Source organism: Rattus rattus, chromosome 8 (assembly GCF_011064425.1).
Source record: "Rattus rattus isolate New Zealand chromosome 8, Rrattus_CSIRO_v1, whole genome shotgun sequence".
NCBI lineage: Eukaryota > Metazoa > Chordata > Mammalia > Rodentia > Muridae > Rattus > Rattus rattus.
The window spans coordinates 50,822,630-50,845,952 of NC_046161.1; the positions used below are offsets into that span (position 1 = coordinate 50,822,630).

General features: G+C 49.1%; 1 protein-coding gene across 1 annotated transcript; it reads right to left on the reverse strand.

The window, feature by feature from the left end:
* Positions 1–1,611: 1,611 nt before the first annotated feature.
* Snx33 (sorting nexin 33) lies at positions 1,612–12,459 on the reverse strand. The gene is made up of 3 exons (XM_032909926.1): positions 11,023–12,459; positions 9,145–10,827; positions 1,612–3,119 (listed from the first exon to the last, which is right to left on the reverse strand). The coding sequence occupies exons 2-3, from the start codon at positions 10,613–10,615 to the stop codon at positions 2,866–2,868; spliced, it is 1,725 nt and encodes a 574-aa protein (XP_032765817.1). The 5' UTR covers positions 10,616–10,827; positions 11,023–12,459; the 3' UTR covers positions 1,612–2,865.
* Between the last annotated feature and the right edge of the window lie 10,864 nt (positions 12,460–23,323).

The window sequence follows — 23,323 nt, forward strand, 5'->3', positions numbered from 1 at the left end:
CTTTTTCTTACAGTGTCTCACTATGTAGACCAGGCTGGCCTCCCAGAGATCCATCTATATCTACCTCCTGAGTGCTGGGCGAGCCACTATGCCTGGCTTCTAGCCTTCAGTTTCTTTCGGATTCTCCTCCAAGGTCCAAGACCTTTGGAGACCCCACTGTCATGATTACAGGAACGGGAGGTGGTTCCCTGTCAGCAGAGGGGAACAGGAGGGCAAGGTTATTCCTTAGGACAGGAAGTGTTAGCAGGGGGCTTTCCAGGCATCATGGGTTATGAGGAACATTCCAGAGGGCCTCAGGAAGGAGCCCTACCCCCTACCCACCCCAGAGCCTTCTTTACAAAAAACCACATGGAGGTCAAAACAGAGTAGAGGTTACAAATGAGATGTCAGTTCCTTTAACAGTAGGAAAACGAAGGCAGGCAGGGAGGGGAAAATTCCTCAGAAAGTCCCAAATCTGACCTAATTTTGACCTAGAGCCAAGGGGCTCCATTCCAAAAGTTCCTGTGAGGACACCCTGGACTAAATGAGGCCCATTCCTCACCCCTTGCCATGAACTCCTAAGACTCTGACCTGACCAAAAACCCTTTCTAGTGAACTGACCCTAGAAAAGCCCACCTTGATCCCCACTGCCTCCGAAAGAGGACCAGTTCAGTGTTTATTCCGTATGTGAAAGAATTACGCCCAACCATCAGGGCACTCCCGGGGACACAGCGGTGAGTCTTCTTTTAGGTTCTAAAATGGGAGCCACTGCAGAATGGGGTCACCAAGACTGACAGGTCTCCCTCTCCCCTGTGTGGACTGGAGCTTTCCAGGGACAGCTCCCCAGGACGGGCATCACCAGAGGCTATGCTGGGCACAGTATCATTCTCTCCTACAGTCCTCAGCAAACCCTTATACAGGACATAACCCATTTTGGAGATGGGGAGGGGCTGGCATTAGGGCTCAGTGAAAAAAGTGCTTGCAGCATTAGCACGAGGACCTGAATTCAAATCCCTAGCACCTACATACGTAAAAAGCCAGAACTTAGGCATGAACACACATGTCTTTAATTACAGAACTGGAAGGCAGACAGGCAGATCTCTGACTTTCAGGCTAGCCGAGACTACACATATACTGCTTGCCTGTTGTAATCCCAGCACTGGGGAGGCAGAGATAAGCGGATCCCTAGAGTTCACTGGTCAACCAGCCTAGCCCAATTAGTAAGTTCCAGATCAATGAGAACTCAAAATATTAGGCAGAAAGCACTGAAAACACTCAATGTTGACCGCTGGCCTCCGTGAGCACCTCTCCCAAATGCATACACACACACAGACACGCATACACACACACAGACACGCATACACACACACACACACACACACACGCCGTGGCACAGGCAAATGACAAGGAGGCCCTGGTTGGAAGAAGCCATGTAATAATCAGCTGTGGGTGTGGGGTCCTCTACTGCCTCTGGCCAGCATAGCCCTGTTCCTGTGTTTCTAAGTTACAAATTAAGTTTCAGACCTACTACGATCACTGAATCTAATCCAGTGGGGCAGTTTGGGTTCTGTCAAACACACCCCACCCCCACAACTCTCCCTGCGTCCAGGATTCAAAAAGAAGAGGCTGTGATTCTGTTACACTAGTTAACTGCAAAAGGTTTATGAAGAAAAGAATCCAGCAGCAGGACCTAGGAGCAGAACATGGCTTCCCAGGGAGGCCAGGGGCAGGGTCATTTCCCAACAACACGCTGCTGGGCCGCACCCAGGACTGAGGGTTACAGAGCAGTAATTTCTGGAGAATGTAAACATAGGTGGGTGACTGCGCAAACTGACCAGTGATTCTGGCCACACATGGGGGTCGGGAGTTCCCAGTTTCTTTCTGTCAGATTTCCCACTGTACAATGGGAGTAACTTGAGAAGACCAAGCCACAGAAACAATGGTGCCTGGGAACTCGACCTGGACCTGCTAGGAGAATGGGGAGTCACTGCTGGTAACTTGAGAGTTCCCTCCAGAAAGGTACCACCGGGGGCCCAGTGCTCCCTAGATTGAGCACCTTGAACATACAGAAGGGAAAGTTGTTGCATGGTCCCCTAATCAAGGAAAAGTAGGGCAGGGTCCCTCAAACAGAGCATTGAGGAATCCAAGGCCTATAGGAGGGAGCTGGCCTGCAGTCCCTCCTGCAAAGGCATGGGTAGGGCAGGGAAAGCCAGGGACCACAGAGCAAGCATGATCCCTCCCCTCTGTCACACAGATCACAACCCACAGAAAGGACACTAAACTTGCTTTGGGAAAGGTAAGGGGAGGGAACCACATCGCTCTTCTGCCCAAAATGTCATCCTTTCCATTTACTGTCCTTTGTAGGTCCTTGGAATTCTTCAAGATGATTGCTGGAATGTCACCTACTCCATGAAGTGTCCCCCTGACCAGCAGAGTTCTGTGGTCCTTTGAGGAGAGTTCCCATGAATCTTCAGGTGTCACCTACCAATTTGCATTGTCTAATAACCATCTTGAAAAGTGGCTCTTCGGGGACAGGCAAGTTCCAGCCCCTTGGTCACCAATGTCTCAGCCAAGGCCACGGCAGTCTATAGAGTCCAGGGAATGAACAGAGTGTGGTGGCCGGGTGAGAGTGCACTATAGGCTCCAGAGAAGCTTGCTCTTTAGGGACTGACCAGCGGCCCAGGCTTTGGCTCAAAGGGCTACCGCCATTCATCCATCTCTAAAGTCAGGGGAAATTGCGCCAGGGATACCAGGACTTCTCCAAAGTCCCTTCTCCTAGAAAGAACAGGCTGCCTACCTCACCCGCCCTGCGCACCTGAGCCGCTGCTAATGACAGGAGTGGGGTGGACCGGTGAGAAGAGGCCCTGCATAGCTGGTCGGAGTCTGTCAGAGTTGATCATACATGCGGAGCGTCTTCTCCAGCTGCTGGCCCACCCGCTGGTAGAAAAGGATCTGCTGGCGCAGGTAGCTTTGCATCATATGCTTGAAGTCGAGCTCACGGCGCTGGTGGAAATGGTTCATCTCAGCCTGCAGGGCAAAGCCTACCACACGGCAGCGCCTGCGAATGCCGTCTGCCTCTTCCTGAGCCATGCGGCCCTCATCACTCATACGCTGGCTCTCCTTCACCTTGGCAAAGGCACCTGGCAGGACAGAGCACAGGACAAGCAGGTTAGGGCTTGGATCTCCCCTGTTCGTTCTCTGTATATCCCTCTAGCCCTGCAGGGTGAATGACAGCCATATTGGCTCCATTATAAGGACTTCCCCCATGAAGCCGCTTGGCTGTCTCTGTCAGAACATCACAAGTCTCACTGTCTATCTTAGCCTTGGTCTCGCTCTTCCAAAAAAGCCTTCCCTGTGCCCTCTGACCTCTGAGGCCTCCCGACATCTTCCGACATCACACTCTGGCTGGCTGTCCCTGAGTTGTGAGCTGGGTGAGATCAAGGACTGTCGTGTTCCTCTGTGTTCCCAGTTCTTACAAGGAACTGGCCCAGGCAGATGTGGACACGTCGGCTGAAATGACTCATCTCGTCCCTGAGTTGCTATGACAGTGACATCTCCCTGACTTGAGAGTCTGTCTATCTTACAGTAGAGGAAGAGATTTCCTAAGCTGGATGCTGTGCCTGGCTCTTCAGTGCCTGCACATGACAGTCCACACCCGGCCCAGCCTAAGAGGCCTCTGGGAGTTGGCTCTTGCACATGTCATTTCCACAATGACACCATGCCCATCCAACCCGCCCCAGTTCTTTCCTATCTTACCCATGCCTGCTGGAGCCTTATCCATCATTCAAAGCCTAGATCAGGTTCTACTACACCACATTCTCCTCGGTGCCCCGGGCAGAATGCTGTCCAACACACCTGTCTCCAGCCTGTTGTCATACTGCCGGTCCTAAAACAACACTTCAAAAGGCCACCTGGTATGTCTCCCTTACACACAATGGCTGCCAGCTCCTCACCACTGCCCCCACAGAACCAGAGACTGTAGAGATAAACAGGTAACGGATGCGAACAGAAAAGGGTAAACCTGGGCAGGGGGCTTAATCCAGGAGAACTGGAATGAATCTACAAAGAGTTAATGAATTCGGTTTTGAATAAAAGGCACCCGAATAACAGTGCCTTTAAGCCAGTTGCTAAGAAGACATGGCAGTGTGTCTGTGCCTGGCACTCATTCTTCAAAGGACAAAGGGGAGTCCCCTGTGCCCTCATCCTTTTCCTCATGTTGGTTGTTTTAAGATTCGCTTCATTTTTAGTTATTTGTATGTTGCACAGGAGGAATGTGTGCACAGGAGTGCCAGGCAGGCCAGAGACACTGGATCCCTCCAGATACCCTGAAGTCACAGGCAGCTGTGGGCTGCATAAGATGGGTGCTGGGAACTGAACTTGGGTACTCTGTGAGAGCAGCACACGCTCGAGCCACGGAGCCGTTTCTCCAGCCCTTCTTTAGTATTACTAAAACTTACTGTTGAAATCTATCGTTTTGTGAGGATGAGTGTTTGCCCTTGGAGGCCAGAACAGAGCCTAAGATCCTCTGGAACTGGAGTTAGAGGCAGTTGTGAGCTGCCATGTGGGTGCTGGGAGTTATGTCCAGGTCCTCTGGGAGAGCAGCCAGTGCTCTGAACTGTTGAGTCATCTCTCCAGCCTTTCTTTTGTTTTGATTTGTTTTTTGTTTAGTTTTTTGAGACAGGATCTCATGTAGACCAAGCTGATATCAAACACATGTGCTGTATACTCTGTTTATGTGACACTGAAGGTTGAGCCTGGGGTCCTGTGCACATTCTGCAAGTATTCCACTGAATAAGATACATCCCTGGCCCATTCTACTCTGTTCTATGCAGTGCTCTCCTAATTCTCATTCAAGTTGCCAGAAATGTTCAAATGCACTTACGAGGCATTTCCTATCTGCCAGGGCTCAGCATGCTGGAAATAACTCCAGATGCCTTTATCCGAGACAACATCTCTACCAGTCAGCAAGCCCAGGGCTAAATGGTTACTTGGCATTTCTTACCTCATGCCCCAAATCTGTAGCCCCCAGGTTTCATGTCACTCAGGCCTCTGACACCTTCCCTCAGTTACCACTTGCCTCCTGCTCCAAACTGATAGTCCAACCCTGGGCACAGGAGGGAACAGGAAGGGACTGCAGAGCTGGAGAGACCCTTGCGAGAGCTGTCCAGTCCCATCACGGTGACTATTTTAAGAAGAAACTAAGATCCTGAGGGACTTGTTCCCAACTCCCTTCCCATGAGTGGAGAGTGCCTGGTCCTGTACATCTGGGGGATGGACAGCATACCTACAAAAACCCTAAAAACTGAGACCTTTAGACAGTGGTTACAAGGATCTAAGACGGTCATGGTGGATAGGAGGGACCATAAGAAATAAAAGATCAAGACAAAGAAAGTGAGGTTAAGCTTCAGCAAACAGAGTCTACGTGAAGCAGAGACCCAGAAGAAGCCTGAATTCCACTGGCCTGATGGTGAAGCAGTGCTGGTAGAACGAGACTCAAAAAAAGATGTTCATAAAATAAGTTAATTTTTTTAAAGAAAGATTTTCATGCCCATGGCCTTAAGGACGATTAAAGCCATCTGTTGATAAGATAGTGACTCACGTGACAAGAAGGTGCCTACTGAAATCACTAGGTATCCAGAGAGAGGCAGGGCTGGGGGTAAAGGCTTCAGGAGGAGCAAAGAGAGGCAGAGGCCCCCACCCTGCTCTCTTTATATGTGGTGGTTTGAATGGGAATGGTACCCATAGGCTCATAGGCTTCATCTTGAGTTGGTGGAACTGTTTGGGAAGGATTAGGAGGTATGGCCTCACTGCAGGAAGTGTGACGTGTGGTGGGCTACCGCTCCAGCAGCATCCCTGCCTGCTGCCATGCTCCTCACCATGATGAGCATGAACTCTAACCCTTTGAAACCATGAGCCCCAATAAATACTTTCTATTCTAAGGTGTCTTGGTCAGCAGTAGAAAAGTAACTAAGACCATCATTTCATGAAGTCATCACCTGGTGACTTAATTCTGGGTCAAGACCATTGAAAGCTAAGGAGTCCCACTTGAGCATGCTGGTGTTACATGTGTCCAGAACACTTCTACGTTCCACTTGGGACTCAATGTGAGGTTCCCCCAGGGTTGCCTCCTGGCTTGGCACACTAGATCCCAGAGATGAGGAGTGAGGGCTTGGAGACTCTCAGCTGCAGAGTCCCAGGGTCCCAGGTATTTTTTCCTACCCTCCCCCACTTAAAACTACCTACTCTAAATTTGGGGGCAAGAGGTCTGAGTCCTAGTACCAGCTCTAACACCTCCAAGAAAAAAACTACTGCTCTGGCTGGGCTGTCCTCAGAGAGTATTAGATGTGATGTGATGCTGCTGTAAAGTGCTCATAACAACAAAGTGCCTTGAGAGTTTCTACATCTGTAAAATGGGACAACAGCAGCACCAGCTCTATAGCAACTGAGGTCTAATTGAATGTGCACAAAGTGCCAATCCTTGTACCTGCATCGGCTGGGACTCAGAATGCTTTATGCTTTGATATGCAAAATGCCTCCATATATGTGTGTATGTATGCATGTGTTCATATGTGTACATGCATGTTCACGTGGGTATAGGAATGTATGTATTGCTACACATAATTAAAAACAAAGCTAAAAGAGGAGGAGGAAGAAGAGAGCAGCAGCTGCTGCTTAGGTGAAGCAAGGATTACATAAGGGAAAACATATCTGTCCCCTAGTCAAGAGCTCGCTCCTACAGGCACTATCCCCCTTCAGATAAGCATGCGCCCCATGGTCCCTTGAGGATACTCTGTAGTCCCAGGCCTTTCTCAGGCACACAAAGCACAGAAACTGCGGCGGGGCTGGAGTATTCAGCCCAACCCTCCTTCCTTCCTCCTTTCACCCCTGTATCATCGGCCCCAGTGGTCCAATTCTTAGGCGGTTCCCTCCTCCATCTGTTGGATGCAGTGGACCCCAACATTCCTGCCCTGTGTTTCTTCTCTGCTCTCAATGGTGTTCATCTGTGAAACCGAAGGGACCATACCAGTGACTTAGTAACAGGGGCTTAGGATTGATCCCTGACCTTGCTGGCTCTCAGGAGAGGACTCTGAGTCCTGGCTCGCTCTGGGCAGTCACTACACCCACTTTTGTGACAGGATTGTGACAAGAAAAGCCATTATGAAGCTTTTCTTTCCCACAAATGCCCACATGGGCAGAACAGGCCGGTGAGCTGAGCTCAGCTCCAGTCAGAGTCCACAGTCACATCAGGGGGGAAAACTCTCCAAAGTCACCTCAAGTCCCTTCAGGGGGGAAAACTCTCCAAAGTCACCTCAAGTCCCTTCAGGCGGGAAAACTCTCCAAAGTCACCTCAAGTCCCTTCAAGCCTGGTTTCCTGACTCCCTAGCCTGGGCCTCCCCTAACTGTGAAGGCAGGCTGCATCTGCTTCAGGGTCTCCCTAGCTCCTGACTCTAAGAAACATCTCAAGTAGAACAGAGACATGGTCTCTCCTACCTTTCTACCTATCTGAGGTAAAAAGGACAATACGGCTTTACTCCCTTCTGCTTCAGTTGGAGCCTGGGAGCAGAGTGTGAGGAGGTGTGGTTGCCCTCCTGCCCCAGCTCTGCCCTAAGTGAGAGTTTCTAGCCACTGAGTTTGGGGCAGCTGTTTCATCACGGTGCCCAGCCTCTTGCTGCCCACACAATAACATGCCATCCAAGGAGCTGGTTGAACCAGCTCTCCCAGGCCCAACACGGTGTGTGGCTCTACTTCCGCACAGGGAGGCACCAGCCCTGCCAGGCTGGGCCCCTCTACCAGTTATCTCCTGTGCCTCGAGTGCAAACACAGATCTATGGGACCAGTCTGAGGCACAAGGCAGACCTCCAGAAGCCTCTACCTCAAAGGCCTAAGAAATTAAGGTCTAGGAGGGCAAAGGCTCTTCCCCACCAGGGACACAAGGCAAACTGGACTGCAAAGCTGGGCTAGAACTCAGGCTTTGAAACCCTGAGGCTGAAAGGAGGAGAAAGGTAGGTGGAGATGTGAGCATTGAGCAAACAAAAGAGGCGAAGGAGGAGGTGAAGGGTTAAAGTTACCTGGAAGCTAGAGAAGCCCTGACAGCCACCTTCCTAATTAGGACAGGGGCCTACGTGTGGGGGTAACTTATTTGGTGTTCCTGCCCAGAGCAAAACTCCCTGACCTCAGAGCCTAGGGTCCTGGGAGCCAGCCCCACGCCCTGCATATATTTTTCCTGAGTTACTAGCCCCAGGGAGGACCACACCTTTGTCATGACATCTGCCTTTCTTAAGTCCCAGGACTCAGCTCCTGGCTCAATCCTTATGCAAGAGAAGCCCAACTTGGGAAGCAGGAGATACATTGGCCCGTGGGAACACAGCCCTAGACCCCAGGTTGTGCCCCCCCCCCAGCCGTGTGCCCCATGTGACCCAGGATGAGTCACTTCACTGGTAGTTCCTTAACAGTTCCAGCATCAACAGGCAGGGGCTCATCCTGTCCCTCCCCCGTACCGGGGACCATGAGAACTGAAAACGTGACCAGCCTGGGAGGCTGCCAATATGAATGTGTCCTTGGGGAGCTGGAGGGAGGAAGGGATAGTGCTGGCTGAGCCACAGACTTGTGTGCAACCACTCTCCCGTGGACAGACTTCATCTGCCAAAAAGAGGGCAGATAGTGGCTAACCGATAATGCAGTGATAGTGACTAGCAGACAGGCCAGAGAGGGAGTCTGTGCTCAGAGGCTGTGAAGAGAGAACCTCTGAGAGGGGAAAGATAACCTGCAGTGTGCTCTTACCTGTGTCTTGATCCTCTTTGAACCCATGGGTTCATCTAAGACAAGACCTGGGACCTGGTTATCTCTGTGTTCCCAGAACTCAGAGTAATACCTTGGGGTTCCATGCATGATGGGATAAATGAGACACAGGAAAAAAAAAAAAAGAAAGAAAGAAACCAAAACAAACCGATGACCGCAATGGACAAGAGGCATTCACAGAGCTCAGTGAGAACAAAGACCAAAGCGTCCCCACTCTCCCTCTGCCTACAACAGCACTCTCCAGAGAACCATGTCAACACACTTGTTGAGCCAGCGAAGGAGACGCAGACAGGAGAGTGTGATGAGCTGTTCATAGTCCAGGCTCTCCCATGTTCCCAGAGACCAGTAGACTCATGAAGGGCTTACCTTTCTGCAGGTGGATAATGTCAGGGAAGTTGGAGAGTAGGCCCTGGTAGAGAGACAGTGTGTCGAGCATTTGGAAGAGGTCATGCTTGGGCTGTCCAGCAAACATTTCGCCAACGGTTTCATAGGTCCGGCCAGTGTGAGAAATGGCATTGTTGAGAGCCTCAGACCTAAAGGGAGGGTCCATCTGGAAGGCATGGCTAATGGCCTGGAAGGCACTTCCGAGCTTCTGGAATTCCTTGCGGAAGCCTCCTACATGTTTCCGCACCAGCTCTGACGCCACGGTGCTAAGCTGTAGGACGCTGTCATCCATCTTCTTACTGAAAGCCTTGAATGCATCCACCCGATCCTCTACATCCTGCAGATCCTGGTGCTCTGTGGGGATCTGGAAGGTTAGCAGGAAACTGGCACCCACCATCTCATCCTTCTCTGCTCGGCGTTTCCCCATCTTCCACTGTTTGTCATCCAGGCAGCTGAGGAAGTGCTGGAAGCCCTCATACTGGGAGAGCACAGGGTGGCTAGTCATGTGGTCCATCCAGAGGATGAGCCTTCGCTTGCGTTTCTCAATGAAGTCCTCCTCAAAGCGGCCTGTGGCCTGCTTCTCAGGCAGGTGGGGCACTGAGATTACTGTGAACTTGTGCAGAAGGCGGTTGTATAGCCAGTCAAAGTGTTTGTAACGCCGGTAAACAGGTGAGCCAGCGTGGGTGGGCGTAAGCTTGTAGGAGATGTAACTTTTAATGCCTTTAAACTTGGTCTGCTTGGTGGGGTCCTCTATGGAGCAGGCAAATGGGTGGGGGTTGGCCTTCCACTGAGGCCCACGTGGGCCCATCTCAATGGAGTAGGTCTCAGCAATCTTGGCCATCATGGGCACATCACCAAGGATGAAGGCCTCTACTCCAGAGCGTACAAAGCATGAGAAACGATTGAGGTTCCGTCCTACCACACTGCCCCGCTTGGCAGATGCTAGACTGTCCTGCCTTTCCAGGGGTGCCTTGGGTCTGAAAGCCATATGCTGGTTGGGGTAGGCACCCGGGTAGGAGAGGTTAAGTGGAGGGTGTCCATTGGTACCTAGGCCACCAGCCAGTGGCTCTTCTACCACTGTGCATCCATCATCCCAGTCATCCCAGTCATCGTCATCATCATCCTCAAAGCTTCCTTGGTTTGAGAGGAAGCCACTTCCCCCACTACTCCTGGCTGGACTGGCCGTAGTAGGGCTGCTATACAAACTCACCTGGGTGCCCAGGGAGTCTGCAGGGCTGTTGGAATAGTCCACATGGTTGGAGCTGATGCCAGGACGGACAATCTCAACGTAAGAAGCAGGGAAGAGCCCTGTCTCCCCACGGCTGTTCTGTCCCTGCAGCCAGCCGTCCAGTGAGGTCTCGCTGAAGATAACCAAGTCTTCGTCCTGCTGGATACTGATTTCCTCCTTGTTCTCACTGTGGAAATCATAGAGGGCTCGGCCTTTCAGTGCCATGGCTAAGTTATCTGTTAGGTCAAGACTGGAAGGAAAATGCCTTGCCCAGACCCAGGTTGTCCAGCAGGGTGTCCAAAAAAAAGTGCTTGCAGCTCAAAGTCTAGTACGCCCTACTGAGCCCCTAGGACAGGGTCTCAGCTGCACAGATGCTGTCTAACTGCCTCTTGGTCAAAGAAGTGTCCATGGTCCAGAAACAGCCTTGGGGTATCTGCCTGTATGCAGGGAGGGTTTGGTCATGGCCGCAGTCTTTCTCCTCTCCCTTTGCAGCCCATGAAAAGGAGCGAGTCTCTCCCTCCCCACACACCGAGCAGAAAAGTCAAATGACTTGGAGAAACCAGCTCTGCTAGAACAAGAACGGGACAGACACTTTCTACTAGAACAATGTTGTACAAAGGAAGAGAATTAACCTCAGACCACGGTCCCAGAAACGCAGGCAAGGTTCTGCTTCTCCTGGCTCTCCGCTCCTACTGGCTGCTCCGGCTTTGGGAGGCTCTCACATTCCTCTGGAGATCTGCTCCTTCCTCCTTCCTCTCTCCTCCCGGGCCACCGCGTCTTCAAGAATCCAGAAAATCCAAGAGGGGCAAGGAGAATAACAGCAGAGTCCTGAACCAATTCCAAGGGTGGATGTGTCCGGCCTCCAAACGAGCCAGGCCAGGAAAACAAGGGCCAAAGCTTGCACAACCAGCCGATAACTACTCGACCTAGGGGGTGCGACCCCGTCTCACCCGCTCTGGTGCCCTCTTCCCGCCCTGCAAATGGCCAGCCCCCACCCCCAGATAACAAGGGGGCGCGACAAGCGGCGCAGAGGACTTCTGGCCTCTTTCTCTCAGTGCCTCTTTTGTTTGCCTAATTCCTCGGCAGTTTCAGAGTACGAAGCTGACCCGGATCGGAGTCCCAGAACCCCTGTCCAGAAGTAACGCTAGTAGAAACCTCCACCATCACCATCCCCGCCCCTGATGTGCCCCCAGACACTCAACAGCAGTCAGTAGATAGAGCTCTGTCGAATAGATGGCTTGGCCCGGTGTTTGTCGGACCGTCTGTAGGTTCGTTCTCCGCGATGCCCTCAGGATCCGACCCGAGAGGGACTAGCTGAGTAGCTGAGCCCCAGCCTCTTGCCTCCTTACCCCTCACTCTCAGCCCTTCAGCGCTGCCAGCAGGAAGCCAGGTCCAAAACAAACAACCTCCTTTAAAAAACAAAACAAAACAAAAAAACAACAACAAAAAGAAAAAGAAATAGAAAAAAGAAAAAGAGAGAGAAAAGGGGGAAAAGGGAGTCCAGGAGGTGGCGTTCGGAGGAAGGAGGTTAAAACTGTAGGGGAGGTGAGGGGTGGAGAGAGAGGGAGGGAGGTATGAGGGAGGGAAAGCAGGCTACGGAATTCAACAAACTCTACCGCACTTCCGTGCGTCCTGGCCGGGCTGGGACCGCGCAGCTCCTCCCTCCCGCGGCCAGGGTGCCACCGCCGGCCTTCCGCTCACTTTCCTTCTGGCGGGCGCCCTCTCTCTCTCTCTCGGGTTCAGTCCGGGTGGCCGGGATCCAGGAAATGGATCCGGGAGTCGGGGAGCTGCGAGCTTTCAGCAGCCGAGTTGCCGGCGCCCAGAGTAGCTTCTCACTGGGGTTGGAGCGCCGCGCGGGGGAGCTAGCCAGCCGCCGCCGAGCTTCGCCTCCTGGACTTGGTCATCCATCTGCCTTTTCCGTGACGCAAGTGCAGGAAAACTCCGAAAGTTTGCGGAGCGCAGAGTGGCGAGGAGGGAGCTAGAAGAACCGCCCCGACTGCAGGGGAACAGAGCTGCGGACTCCCTTCTCCCAGCCTCCTTTCCAGCCTCGGGTACTCTTATCTGTCTAGGGACTAACAGAGCTCCGGGATTGTTCTCAGAGGGTGGAGGCAGTAAGCTCCCAGCCTGGTGTCCCGCACGTGATAGCAGATGCTGTGAGCCTGATTGGGGAGAGGAGCCCTCCTGCCTTAGGCAGCTGGGGGGAAGATGAGGGGAGTGCCTAAGACCACATACTTCTGCACTGACAAGTTACAAGCTTAGGCACAGGCGGATTCTGGTTGCTTTGTCCTTTCGCGGGAGCCCGATCTTCTATTCAGGCCAGCAGCAAATAGCTAGGAGAGAGGAGTGGTCTGGTAGATAGCAGCTAGGCTTCCAGGATTTGACCCTCCAGATTATGCAAAAACTAGATGAGCGCTATTTAAGACAGGAATTGTACTGAACTCAGGAGCGAATCTCAACAGTTAGATCGCTGCTGTGCCCCTCTGGTTTGTAATTCACACAGTCTGTCTCATCATTAAGTTATATATCCCAACCAACAAGTTAACCGCAACTATGCTTATCTTCTGGAAGGTCATAAGTATCCTCACAGGTAGGCAAGGTGTTCCTGCCTAGTGTAGCCAAATGCCATGGGAAGACACTTGTCCCAGCCTGAGTGGAACACATATCAAGGACATTCCCAGCGTTGGGCCTACACCTTCAGTACCAGCACTAACAGAGACACGTGCTTCTCTGAGTTTGAGGCCAGCCTGGTTTACATAGTGAGTTCCAGGTCAGCCAGGGATAGAGAGAAACACTGTCTCTCTGTCTCTATCTCTCTCTGTGTGTCTTTATTCCTGTATGTTTCTCTCTCTCTCTCTCTCTCTCTCTCTCTCTCTCTCTCTCTCTCTCTCAGATCTTTTCCTTTTGGAGCCCTAGAGCCTTTATTGTCCACTAACTGGTATAAAGCAGTGCTGCTGAAGGTTGGGACCTTTGGCTGTTTTGAGGGTCACGATTCCTGGACCACTGGCTCCAAAACTCATTTTCATTGTTAAAATTTGACTCCCTGTGAAGGATAATAGCTGGTTGTGATGGCACACATGGGAGGCTGAGTGAGTGCCAGGCCAGCCTGTGCCACTCTAGCAAGATCTTACCAAAAGTTAAAAAAACAAACCCGGGAGCTGAAACAGAGCTGTCATGAGTTGGAGGCTGGACTCCAGTGTGAGACCCTTTCTCAAATAAAGAAACCAATGAGCTGGGTGTGGTAGTGGACACATTCAGTCCCAGAACTCGGAAGACGGAGGCAGGAGGATCTCTGTGAGTTCTAGGCCAGCCAATGATACATAGCAAGACTCTGTTTCAAATTAAAAATTGAAAAATCGGGGTTGGGGATTTAGCTCAGTGGTAGAGTGCTTGCCTAGCAAGCGCAAGGCCCTGGGTTCGGTCCCCAGCTCCGAAAAAAAGAAAAAAAAAATTGAAAAATCCTGGGTGTGCCAACTGTCCTAGCACTTGAAAGGCCACGAATCTCACAAACTTCACAAATCTGAGGCCACCCTTGGTCCTATGTAAGTTGGAGGGTCACAAAACTAGGTATTATGGTACATCCCCGTGACGCATGAGCAAGTCTTAGCCCAGCATTGCCTATGGAGTAGATTTAGGGTAGCCAAAGCTACAAGGGAGACCCCGCCTTAAAAAAACAAAAAGCACAAACACTAGAATCTGGGTTATTTTACTCAGGGAAAAACAGCTGTGAAGCAAAACTGAATGTTTGCTTCAATATATCAAGAGTTGTATTTGCTCTTTGGGATGCCCATTGACCACCGGGTTAGCCCATGAGGCTGATGCATCTCCCCCCCCCCTTCCCAAGAAACCTTGTCCCTTACTATATAAACAGCCTTGACCCTGAAGACTGGGTTGATTGTTCCTCCCAGCTGCTGCTTTTTGATTTGACAAGGTCTTGCTATGTAGCCCTAGCTGACTTAGAGCTGGCTATGGACCGTGCTGGTCTCAAACTTTTAAACATCTTCTCACCTCTGCATTTTCCTACCTGTGTTAGTCTCTTCTTGTTCCCACAATCTGTTGTTCAGGGACCTTTCTCCTAGCTGAGGCTAACAATAGCAACTATTTCCAGAGTGCTCGCTGATTACTTGGCCCAGCTGCAGACACTCCCTCCCTCTAAGAGATTATTTAATACAAAGGCATGGATACACCCCTACTATCTTGATTGCCTTTTGTTTGTGTATGGGGGGAGAGGGTTGAATCTAGGACTGGACGTGTTGGCCAAGCACTGTATCGCTGAACTCAGCACTCTTGTTATCTTTTGAGTTAGGGACTCACCACAATGCTGCCCAGATTAGCCTTGAACTGATTCTGTCATTCAGGCACACCTTTCTGTAGCCCTTCTGGCTTCAGGCTTATTTCTTGTATTTACTTTGCTTCCTACACACATTTAAGTGACAGCCATCTTAGATTTATGTATATGCTCTAGGAATGTTCTTCTTCTTTTTTTTTTTTTTTGGTTCTCTTTTTCGGAGCTGGGGACCAAACCCAGGGCCTTGCGCTTCCTAGGCAAGCGCTCTACCACTGAGCTAAATCCCCAACCCCAGGAAGTTCTTCTAATTCTTAGGGGTGATCCTCATTTCCAAGTTCTTAGGAAAAACAAATATTTCAGCCTACAGAGATTTACAGAACTTCCTTCTACTCACTAAATTCCAGGGGTCCTTGTACTAGCTGGGTTTTTATGTCAACTGGACACAAGCTGGGTTATCGCAGAGAAAGGAGCCTCAGTTGATGAAATGCCTCCATGAGACCCAACTGTAAGGCATTTTCTCAACTAGTGATCAAGGGAGGAGGTTCCAGCCCATTGTGGGTGGTGCTATCCCTGCATTAGTCTTGGGTTCTATAAGAGAGCAAGCTGAGCAAGCCAGGGGAAGCAAGCCAGTAAGTAACATCCCCCCATGGTCTCTGCATCAGCTCCTGAGTTCCAGCCTCGACTTCCTTTAGTGATGTACAGCAATGTGAATGTGTAAGCCCTTTCCCCCCAACTTGCTTCATGAATAGAAACCCTGACTAAGACAGTCCTCATCAGGTCTAAGGATAACAGCCTTGTGGCTACTAGAAAACTGGACTGACCTTATCCCTGTACCCTGCTCATGTCTTTGGAAAGGACTGTGATGGTTTGTATATGCTTGGTCCAGGGAATGGCACTATTAGAAGGTGTGGCCCTGTTGGAGTAGGTGTGGCCCTGTTGGAGTAGGTGTGTTAGTGTGGGTGTGGGCTATAAAACTCTCATCCTAGCTGCCTGGAAGTGAGTTTTCTGCTAACAGCCTCCAGATGAAGATGGAGAACTCTCAGCTCCTCCTGTACCTGCCTGACCGGATGTTGCCATGTTCCTGCCTTGATGATAATGAACTAAACCTCCAAACCTGTAAACCAGTCTCAACTAAATGACTTTATAAGAGCTGCCTTGGTCCTGGTGTCTGTTCACAGCAGTAAAACCCTAAGACAGAAGTTGGTACCAGGAGTAGGGTATTGCTGTGATAGTACTGACCATGCTTTTGTTCGGAAGAATGTAGATCGGGACTTTGGATTTGGAAAGCAGCAGAATGCTTTAAATGGGGCTTAATGGACTATCCTAGTAGGAATATGGAAGACTTTGTTACTGAGAGTGATTTGAATTGTGAGGACCTGGCCCAACAGGTCTTATGGTACAAACTGATAATTGTGTTCTGCTCAAAATAGATTTCTCTGGAGATCTCCAGAGAGCTTATCCAAATAGCTCAGCTCTCAAAGACCGAAGCCGATTCTTTTTTTTTACATATCAATACAGTCATTTACTCCAGGTTCCCTTTTAATTATCCCACAAATCATCATGTCTTGACCTTCACCCCTTGATTCTTAGAGACAGCAAACCTATTTTTTAACATTGCAAATGAATTCAGAGATCTGACTGTCTTTAAAAGTATAGACACTAAGCTAGCTGGGTGGGATCCTTTCCTGAGATTACCATTCCCACCATCCCTAGGCCTGGACCTAAACTCACTCTGTCCTAGGCTAACCTTGAACTCATGAATCTGCTTGCCTTTGTAAGCACAAACAACAATAAACTTGTCTGGGTGGGATTTTGCCCTGCAATCACCATTCCCCAAGTCTCTTTATCTCCTTCCTTAGTATCTTTCTGACAAGCTGGCTCACAGTGCAGCTGCCTTTGTTCTTTTAGGTTCCTGAAGCCCCTTATTCAATTCATAGTGCATCCTTATATTTTGCATAGTTGAGAAGTTGTATATTTTTGAACTCATGTTTTCAGAGTTCTTTCCTACAGGCTTAATGGCTGTCCCTAAGGTCACAGTGTTTATACTTTTTGCTAAGGACATAGACACACTCTTGCTTCCTGAACTCTGATTATTTCAGAGTTGTTAACCTTGACAGAAAATACATTCACCAATAAATTTGTCAGGGAGACTGTTTTCTGAAGGAGAAACATGAATATATATATATATATTTTCCCATGTGTGCTACCACATTCCTCAGCATTTACATGGGTGCGATGGGATCCGAACTCTGGTCCTCAAGATTGACACAAAGCATAGGGAGGGGAATAAGCAGGTCAGTCCAGGAGGAGCCTAATCACCTCCTCTTAGTTTTAGTCACACAGTCACATAGGTTACAGATAATATCTATAACTTTTAGGCAGAGGTGCCACTTAGAAGATAACAGAAGGGCTGGAGAGATGGCTCAGCGGTTAAGAGCACTGACTGTTCTTCCAAAGGTCCTGAGTTCAATTCCCAGCAACCACATAGTGGCTCGTGACCATCTGTAATGGGATTTGATGCCCTCTTCTGGTGTGTCTGAGGACAGCTACAATGTCCTCAGTGTACTCATACAAATAAAATAAATAAACCTTAAAAAAAAAAGATAACAGAAACAAAGCAGAACTCTTCTGGTTTTTTAAAAGTTTTTGGTTCTTTTTTTTTTTTTTTCGGGGCTGGGGACCGAACCCCGGGCCTTCCGCTTCCTAGGCAAGTGCTCACCCACTGAGCTAAATCCCCAACCCCTAAAAGTTTTTATATTGGAATTTCACATCATGTACCCCAATTCCACTCATTTCCCTGTCCCTTCATATCCACCCTTTGCCCTTGCAACTTCCCCCCCAAAAGAAAACAAAACAACCCCCCCAAAAACAAACAAAATAAATAAATCTCACTGTGGAAGCTGCAGTGTGTCATGGTGTGTCACACAGTAAACCTTGTAGGATGATGTCATCACTGAGGTGTAGGCAGGTACAAGATAGAACGAGGCCTGTCATTGGATGAGAAGAAAGGATGGGTAGGAGAAAAAGTTAGAGAGAGAGAGGAGACTGGAGGAAGCAGAAGAAGCAGCGGAGAGAACATGGAGGCTGATGTTAAGGTTCCTCTCTGCACATTTACAGGTTGCTATGGATATTCTTAAGGGATGGATGTGTACAGGGCTTTGTATGTTTAGGTGGGCAATTATATCTTATCAATTGGATCAGAGGTTATTGTGTTGTGTGTTCTTTCATGTGGCGATTTAAGTTTAAGAGAGTATGTGGCGGCCTGAGACACTAAGCCACCACAGAATTGGGATGTATATTTCTGGCATGGTGGCAGCCTGCCTTAGGAACTAGATGGGCAGAGAGATTGCTGCCAGGCTCAGAGAGAAGCCAGTGTGATATGGGATAGAGCAAAGCTGGTGAGAGGCTTTGCTGACTGAGATGAAGACGTCTACCAGATTATCTTGGGGCACTATGGTGCCGGATCTAGTTCGGGGTAAAAGACAACATTTTTTCTAATTTTACAGAAACAATACCTAGTTTCCCACACATTTTTACTTGCTAATATTCATTAGTCATTCATGGTCTGGTAAGAGGCCTCTGGCTTCTGCTACACTATCAATACTGGATCCTCACTGGGACTCACTCCTCTCAGATATCCTGTTGTTGCCATGTGTCTTAGTTAGGGCTTTACTGCTGTGAACAGACACTATGGCCAAGGCACCTCTTATAAAGGGCAACATTTAATTTAAGCTGGCTTACTGGTTCTGAAATTCAGTCCATTATCATGATGGTGGGAAGCATAACAGCATCCAAGCAGGCCTGGCTAGAATTGCTGAGAGTTCTAAACCTTTTCAGAAGGCAAACAAGACTGGCTTCTAGGCAGCTAGGAGTAGGATCTCTCAAAGTCCACCCCCACAATGACACGCTTCCTCTAACAAGGCCACACCTCCTAATGGTGCCACTCCCTGGGCCAAGCCTATTCAAACCACCATACCAAGTGTCATGGAAATACCACAGTTTTAGATCCGCAGGACTAAACTTCACATGTTCCAGCACTTCATAGATGGGGTAGATGTTGAGATGGGCCAACTCAAAGCCCTTGATCTGGGCCTAGGTGGTAACTGAAATGGTCAGCCCACCAGGTCTGCGGCACCCACACCACCAGGACCAGCTCTCCAGCAATGTCCGGGCTAGCTCACAGAAGTGCCACAGCTGGCAAGGGGCAGGGCCAGCTCTTCCTCCTGCTCTCAGGACTTTGGGTTTGGCTCACCAACGCCCACACCCCAGGGTCTGTTTTACTGTGCTGCTCAGGGGAGGTGCAGTTACCTCATTCCCAAGTTCTGCCTACGGCTAGCCTGCAGCTGGGCCAGATCTCCTACTCAAACGACCTCAGTGCCAGCTCTGCCACCTGCCACAGTCATCTCTCCTTCACCTACACCACCACACAGCAGATGAGAGGTGAGGCCAGCTCTCCTGTACTGGCATTCATACCCTCAGACCAGCTTTCATTACCCCCCGCCCCCAACCCCAGCTCTACTGTGTGACAGCCAGTGAGGGGTGGGGCAAGCTCTCCTGAACAAGAGGGGCAGGGCCAGCTCCGTGCAGCCTTTGGATACCAACATGGTCCAGGGTGGCAGCCCAGTCCAGGGAAGTTTGCATGGCTATTGGTGGTAGTATGGGCCACCAACATTGAACAAAGATACAGACCACTGCTGCTGCATGGCCACAGACATGGCCTTCAGTGGCAGTATGGACTGGGACATTACCATGGCCTCAAGTGGTAGCACAGGCTACCACATCAGGCTACCCCCCCATCCCCCCAACCCCTTGTTTCTCCTCCTCCAATGAGGACATTCTCTAAACTGTTGCCTTAGGTTATTGCCCCACCTCAGAAATGTTTTATCTGTTCTCACCATTCCCTGCTTGAAGAGGTAATCCTAAAGTCATTTAGGAACCAGACCAGGGGACAGAGCCCACAAATACGTTTGGCATTTCTCTGACATCCAGTCAGGACATTTTTGGCTCATGACTGAGGAATGAATTGAGGTCCCTATGTCTAAACTGTCCCACTTTTATCTCCCAGCCTCATGATCCCTGCCCAAAAAGATGGCTCCAGCTGTCATTTAAGAACTTGGGAAGTTGGGTTGGGGATTTAGCTCAGTGGTAGAGCGCTTGCCTAGCAAACACAAGGCCCTGGGTTCAGTCCCAGCTCTGAAAAAAAAAAAAAAAAAAAGAACTTGGGAAGTTGGTTTTTTTTTTTTTTTTTCTTCTTTTTTTTGGAGCTGGGGGACCGAACCCAGGACCTTGCGCTTGCTAGGCAAGCCCTCTACCACTGAGCTAAATCCCCAATCCCGGTTTTTTTAATATACATTTATTTTAGTGAGGTGTGTGTACCAGAGGACAACTTGTAGGAATCTACTCTCTTCCTCCAACATGGGGTTTTAGAGATTAAAAACAAAATATCTCTATATACCTTTGGCTATCTTGGAACTCTCCATATAGATTAACCTGACTTCAAACTCACGGAAATCCACCTGCCCCTGCCTCCCCAGTACTGGAATTAAAGGCATTCATCACTACTCCTGCCACCATTTGGACTTTTAATAGGTGTCTCCAACATACCATCAACATTTCCTCATTCCCCTTTTACAAGCGTCTCTATATGACTTTTCTGGCTTCAGGTACCTTCTTTCTGATCTCAACTAGATGGCCACAGTAGTCTCTTTATGGTATCTGTGTTTCAATTTCTACACACACACACACACACACACACACACACACACACACCACTCTTCCCAACACAGCAATCAAGATGATACTTAGAGGATTGTTGTTTGTTTGTTTGTTTGTTCAGTTTAAATTTTTGTATTTCCGTTATTTGATTTGTGTGTGCCACAGTGCATTTATTTGGGATCAGAGGACAACTTGTGGGAATCAGTTCTCCTTTTACTATGTGGGTCCTAGGGGCCAACCTTACGTCATCAGACTGGACAACAAATGTGCTTAACTGTTAAGCCATCTTACCTCAGTTCCCTTTAGAGCCTGTCCCTATAAAAAAACTTGAAGTGCATCTTCTCGTAGGGCTGGGATGACTGTAGAACTAGAGTGATAACTCAGCAATTAAAATTCTATAGTGGGGGGTTGGGGATTTAGCTCAGTGGTAGAGCGCTTGCCTAGCAACCGCAAAGCCCTGGGTTCGGTCCCCAGCTCCGAAAAAAAAAAAAAAAAAAAAAAGATTCTATGGGGGGGGGGGCTGAAGAGATGGCCCATCGGTTAAGAGCACTGACTGCTCTTCCAGAGGTCCTAAGTTCAATTCCCAGCAACCACATGGTGGCTCACGACCATCTGTAATGGGATCTGATGCCCTCTTCTGGTGTATCTGAAGACAGCTACAGTGTACTCACATAAAATAAATAGATAAACCTTAAAAAAAAAAAACTATACTGGCTTGATGTATGAGTTGTCCGTATCACATTCATATACTGCCCTTTTCTCCAGACCCTGAGGACAACAAAAGGAAAAGGGGCAGTGAGTGTCTCTCTGGCTACAAGAAGAGGGGAACTCCCATCACTAGAACTGGGGATTGTGTGCCATGTCACCAAGGGCTTGATGTTTGGTAGGGTTTGAAGGGGGACTGGCCTATCCTGATAGAAAGGGGACTTTCAGAAGGCCCGCTTGGGGTTTAGTAATAAAGATACAGAGACATTTGTATAGTATAAGGCTGTTGGCCTGTTTTCTGAGGCAGTTCCTTAGCTAGTCCTCTAGATTCAACACCCCACGCCCCAACCACCACCACTGTGTCTCCACCTCTGTGGCTTTGTCTGCTCCCTCCTGGCTCCAATCCCATTCTCCTTCCAGCACCAGCCTTCAGCAATTTATTCGTTCAAAGCCACATTCCTTCCTCACACAAAAAGCTCTTGGCATAGGGGGAGAGGTTCCACAGCTTCCTTACTCTGAGCCAATCAGCAGGACTACACCATGTCTGTCTCTTAGTGTTACCTTTTGGCCAGATTGAGGGCTACAGGACCTCCCCTACACCAACTTGCTTTTCAACATGATAATCTCAGTGAGTCATCTTTTGGGGTAGATGAGGAAGCGACACATATTTACACATAGAAAGCATGTATTGTGGGCTATAGAAATGACAACACCATATATCCTGCCAGCACCACTCAGAGGAATTAACAAAGGAGAGTACAGGAACACGCCTTCATAGTCAGTTGGTATGGTATGTGTGGCAGAAGGTTACCCCAACGAGTGGGGGCTCAGTAGAAATTCTTCCGGCCTTAGTTCTGCTTCTGTGATTTCAGACAGGAATTGTTTGCCAGACTGTTCACCCCTTACAGATGAAGGGGTTAGGTCTTGTATTTACACTCTGAATTTCTCATAATTGGTGGGTTCCATTAATCACTGAGGATTGCAGGAATACAGAACCTCCAGACCAACCTGAGCAACAGTTTAACTCCAGCATTTGGAAGGCAGAGGTAAATGGATCTCTTTGAGTTTGAGGCCAGTCTGGTCTATATAAAAGTTACCAGGACAACTAGTGCTAAGACATCCTGTCTCAATAAAATATAAAATAAAATAAAATAAAATGATGACCAAGGTGGCTCATGCTCACTTGTAATCTCATTGATTTGGATCGAAGCTGTTTGGATTGTGGTGAATTTGTGGCTGACCTGGGCTACCTAGGAAACTGTGTCAAAAAAAAAAAGTAAAAGGCACGGCTGCTTCCAATTCTGATTATTTGTTTGGTATTGCTCAGTATTACTTGGCAAGAAGAATCCCTCTGCCAGTCCAGTGACAGACCTGATGCTGGCTGGGATGGGACTATTCCTCAACTCTAGGAACCACTGGAACTGAGACGTTTGCAGAGTTCTAACCACGTTCTTGGCAGAGACAATCCTCTCCTCTTTTTAAAAATTTATTAGCATTCTACTTTTCTAACTTTGTGTACCCTTTTTAAAAAAAAAAGATTTCTTTTATCAGTGCTCTAGCTGCATGTACATGAGCATGCCAGAAGAGGGCATCGGATCTCATTATAGATGGTTGTGATCCACCATCTGGGTAATGGGAACTGAACTCAATGACCTCTGGAAGAGCAGCCAGTGCTCTTAACTGCTGAACCATCTTTCCAGGGTTCGAGGGATAGCTCAGCCATTAAAAGTTTGGCTCACAACCAAAAATATGAGACAATTCTTTTAAAGACGATAACTCCTCACTCTGGGAACTGACATCTGCAGCTATTGAGGGGGCAGACTGTCTTTGGTCATCAAAGACAGAAATCTGACAGACTAGGGGCTGCCAAGATGGCTCATTAAGAATACTTGACTGCTTTTTCAAAGGTCCTGAGGAATCCCATGATGGTTCACAAACATGGGATCTGAAGCTCTCTTTTGGTGTGCATGAAGACCGAGCACTCACATACATAAAATACGTCAATGAATAAATCTTAAAAACAAAAAAACACAACACTAGAGAAAGTCTACCGAACTGCTAAGAAAGCTGTCTTTGCACAACACGCCTCTCCTTCCGCAAGTCTTTCTCCCCTTTCAAAACAGGAAGTTCCAGATTTGGACGAATGAAAAGTCGGGGGTGTGTCTTCAATATTTCTTTTGATTGGTCCAGGAGCATGGAGGCGGGGGTCTTCCCTTGTCGTGGCGGAA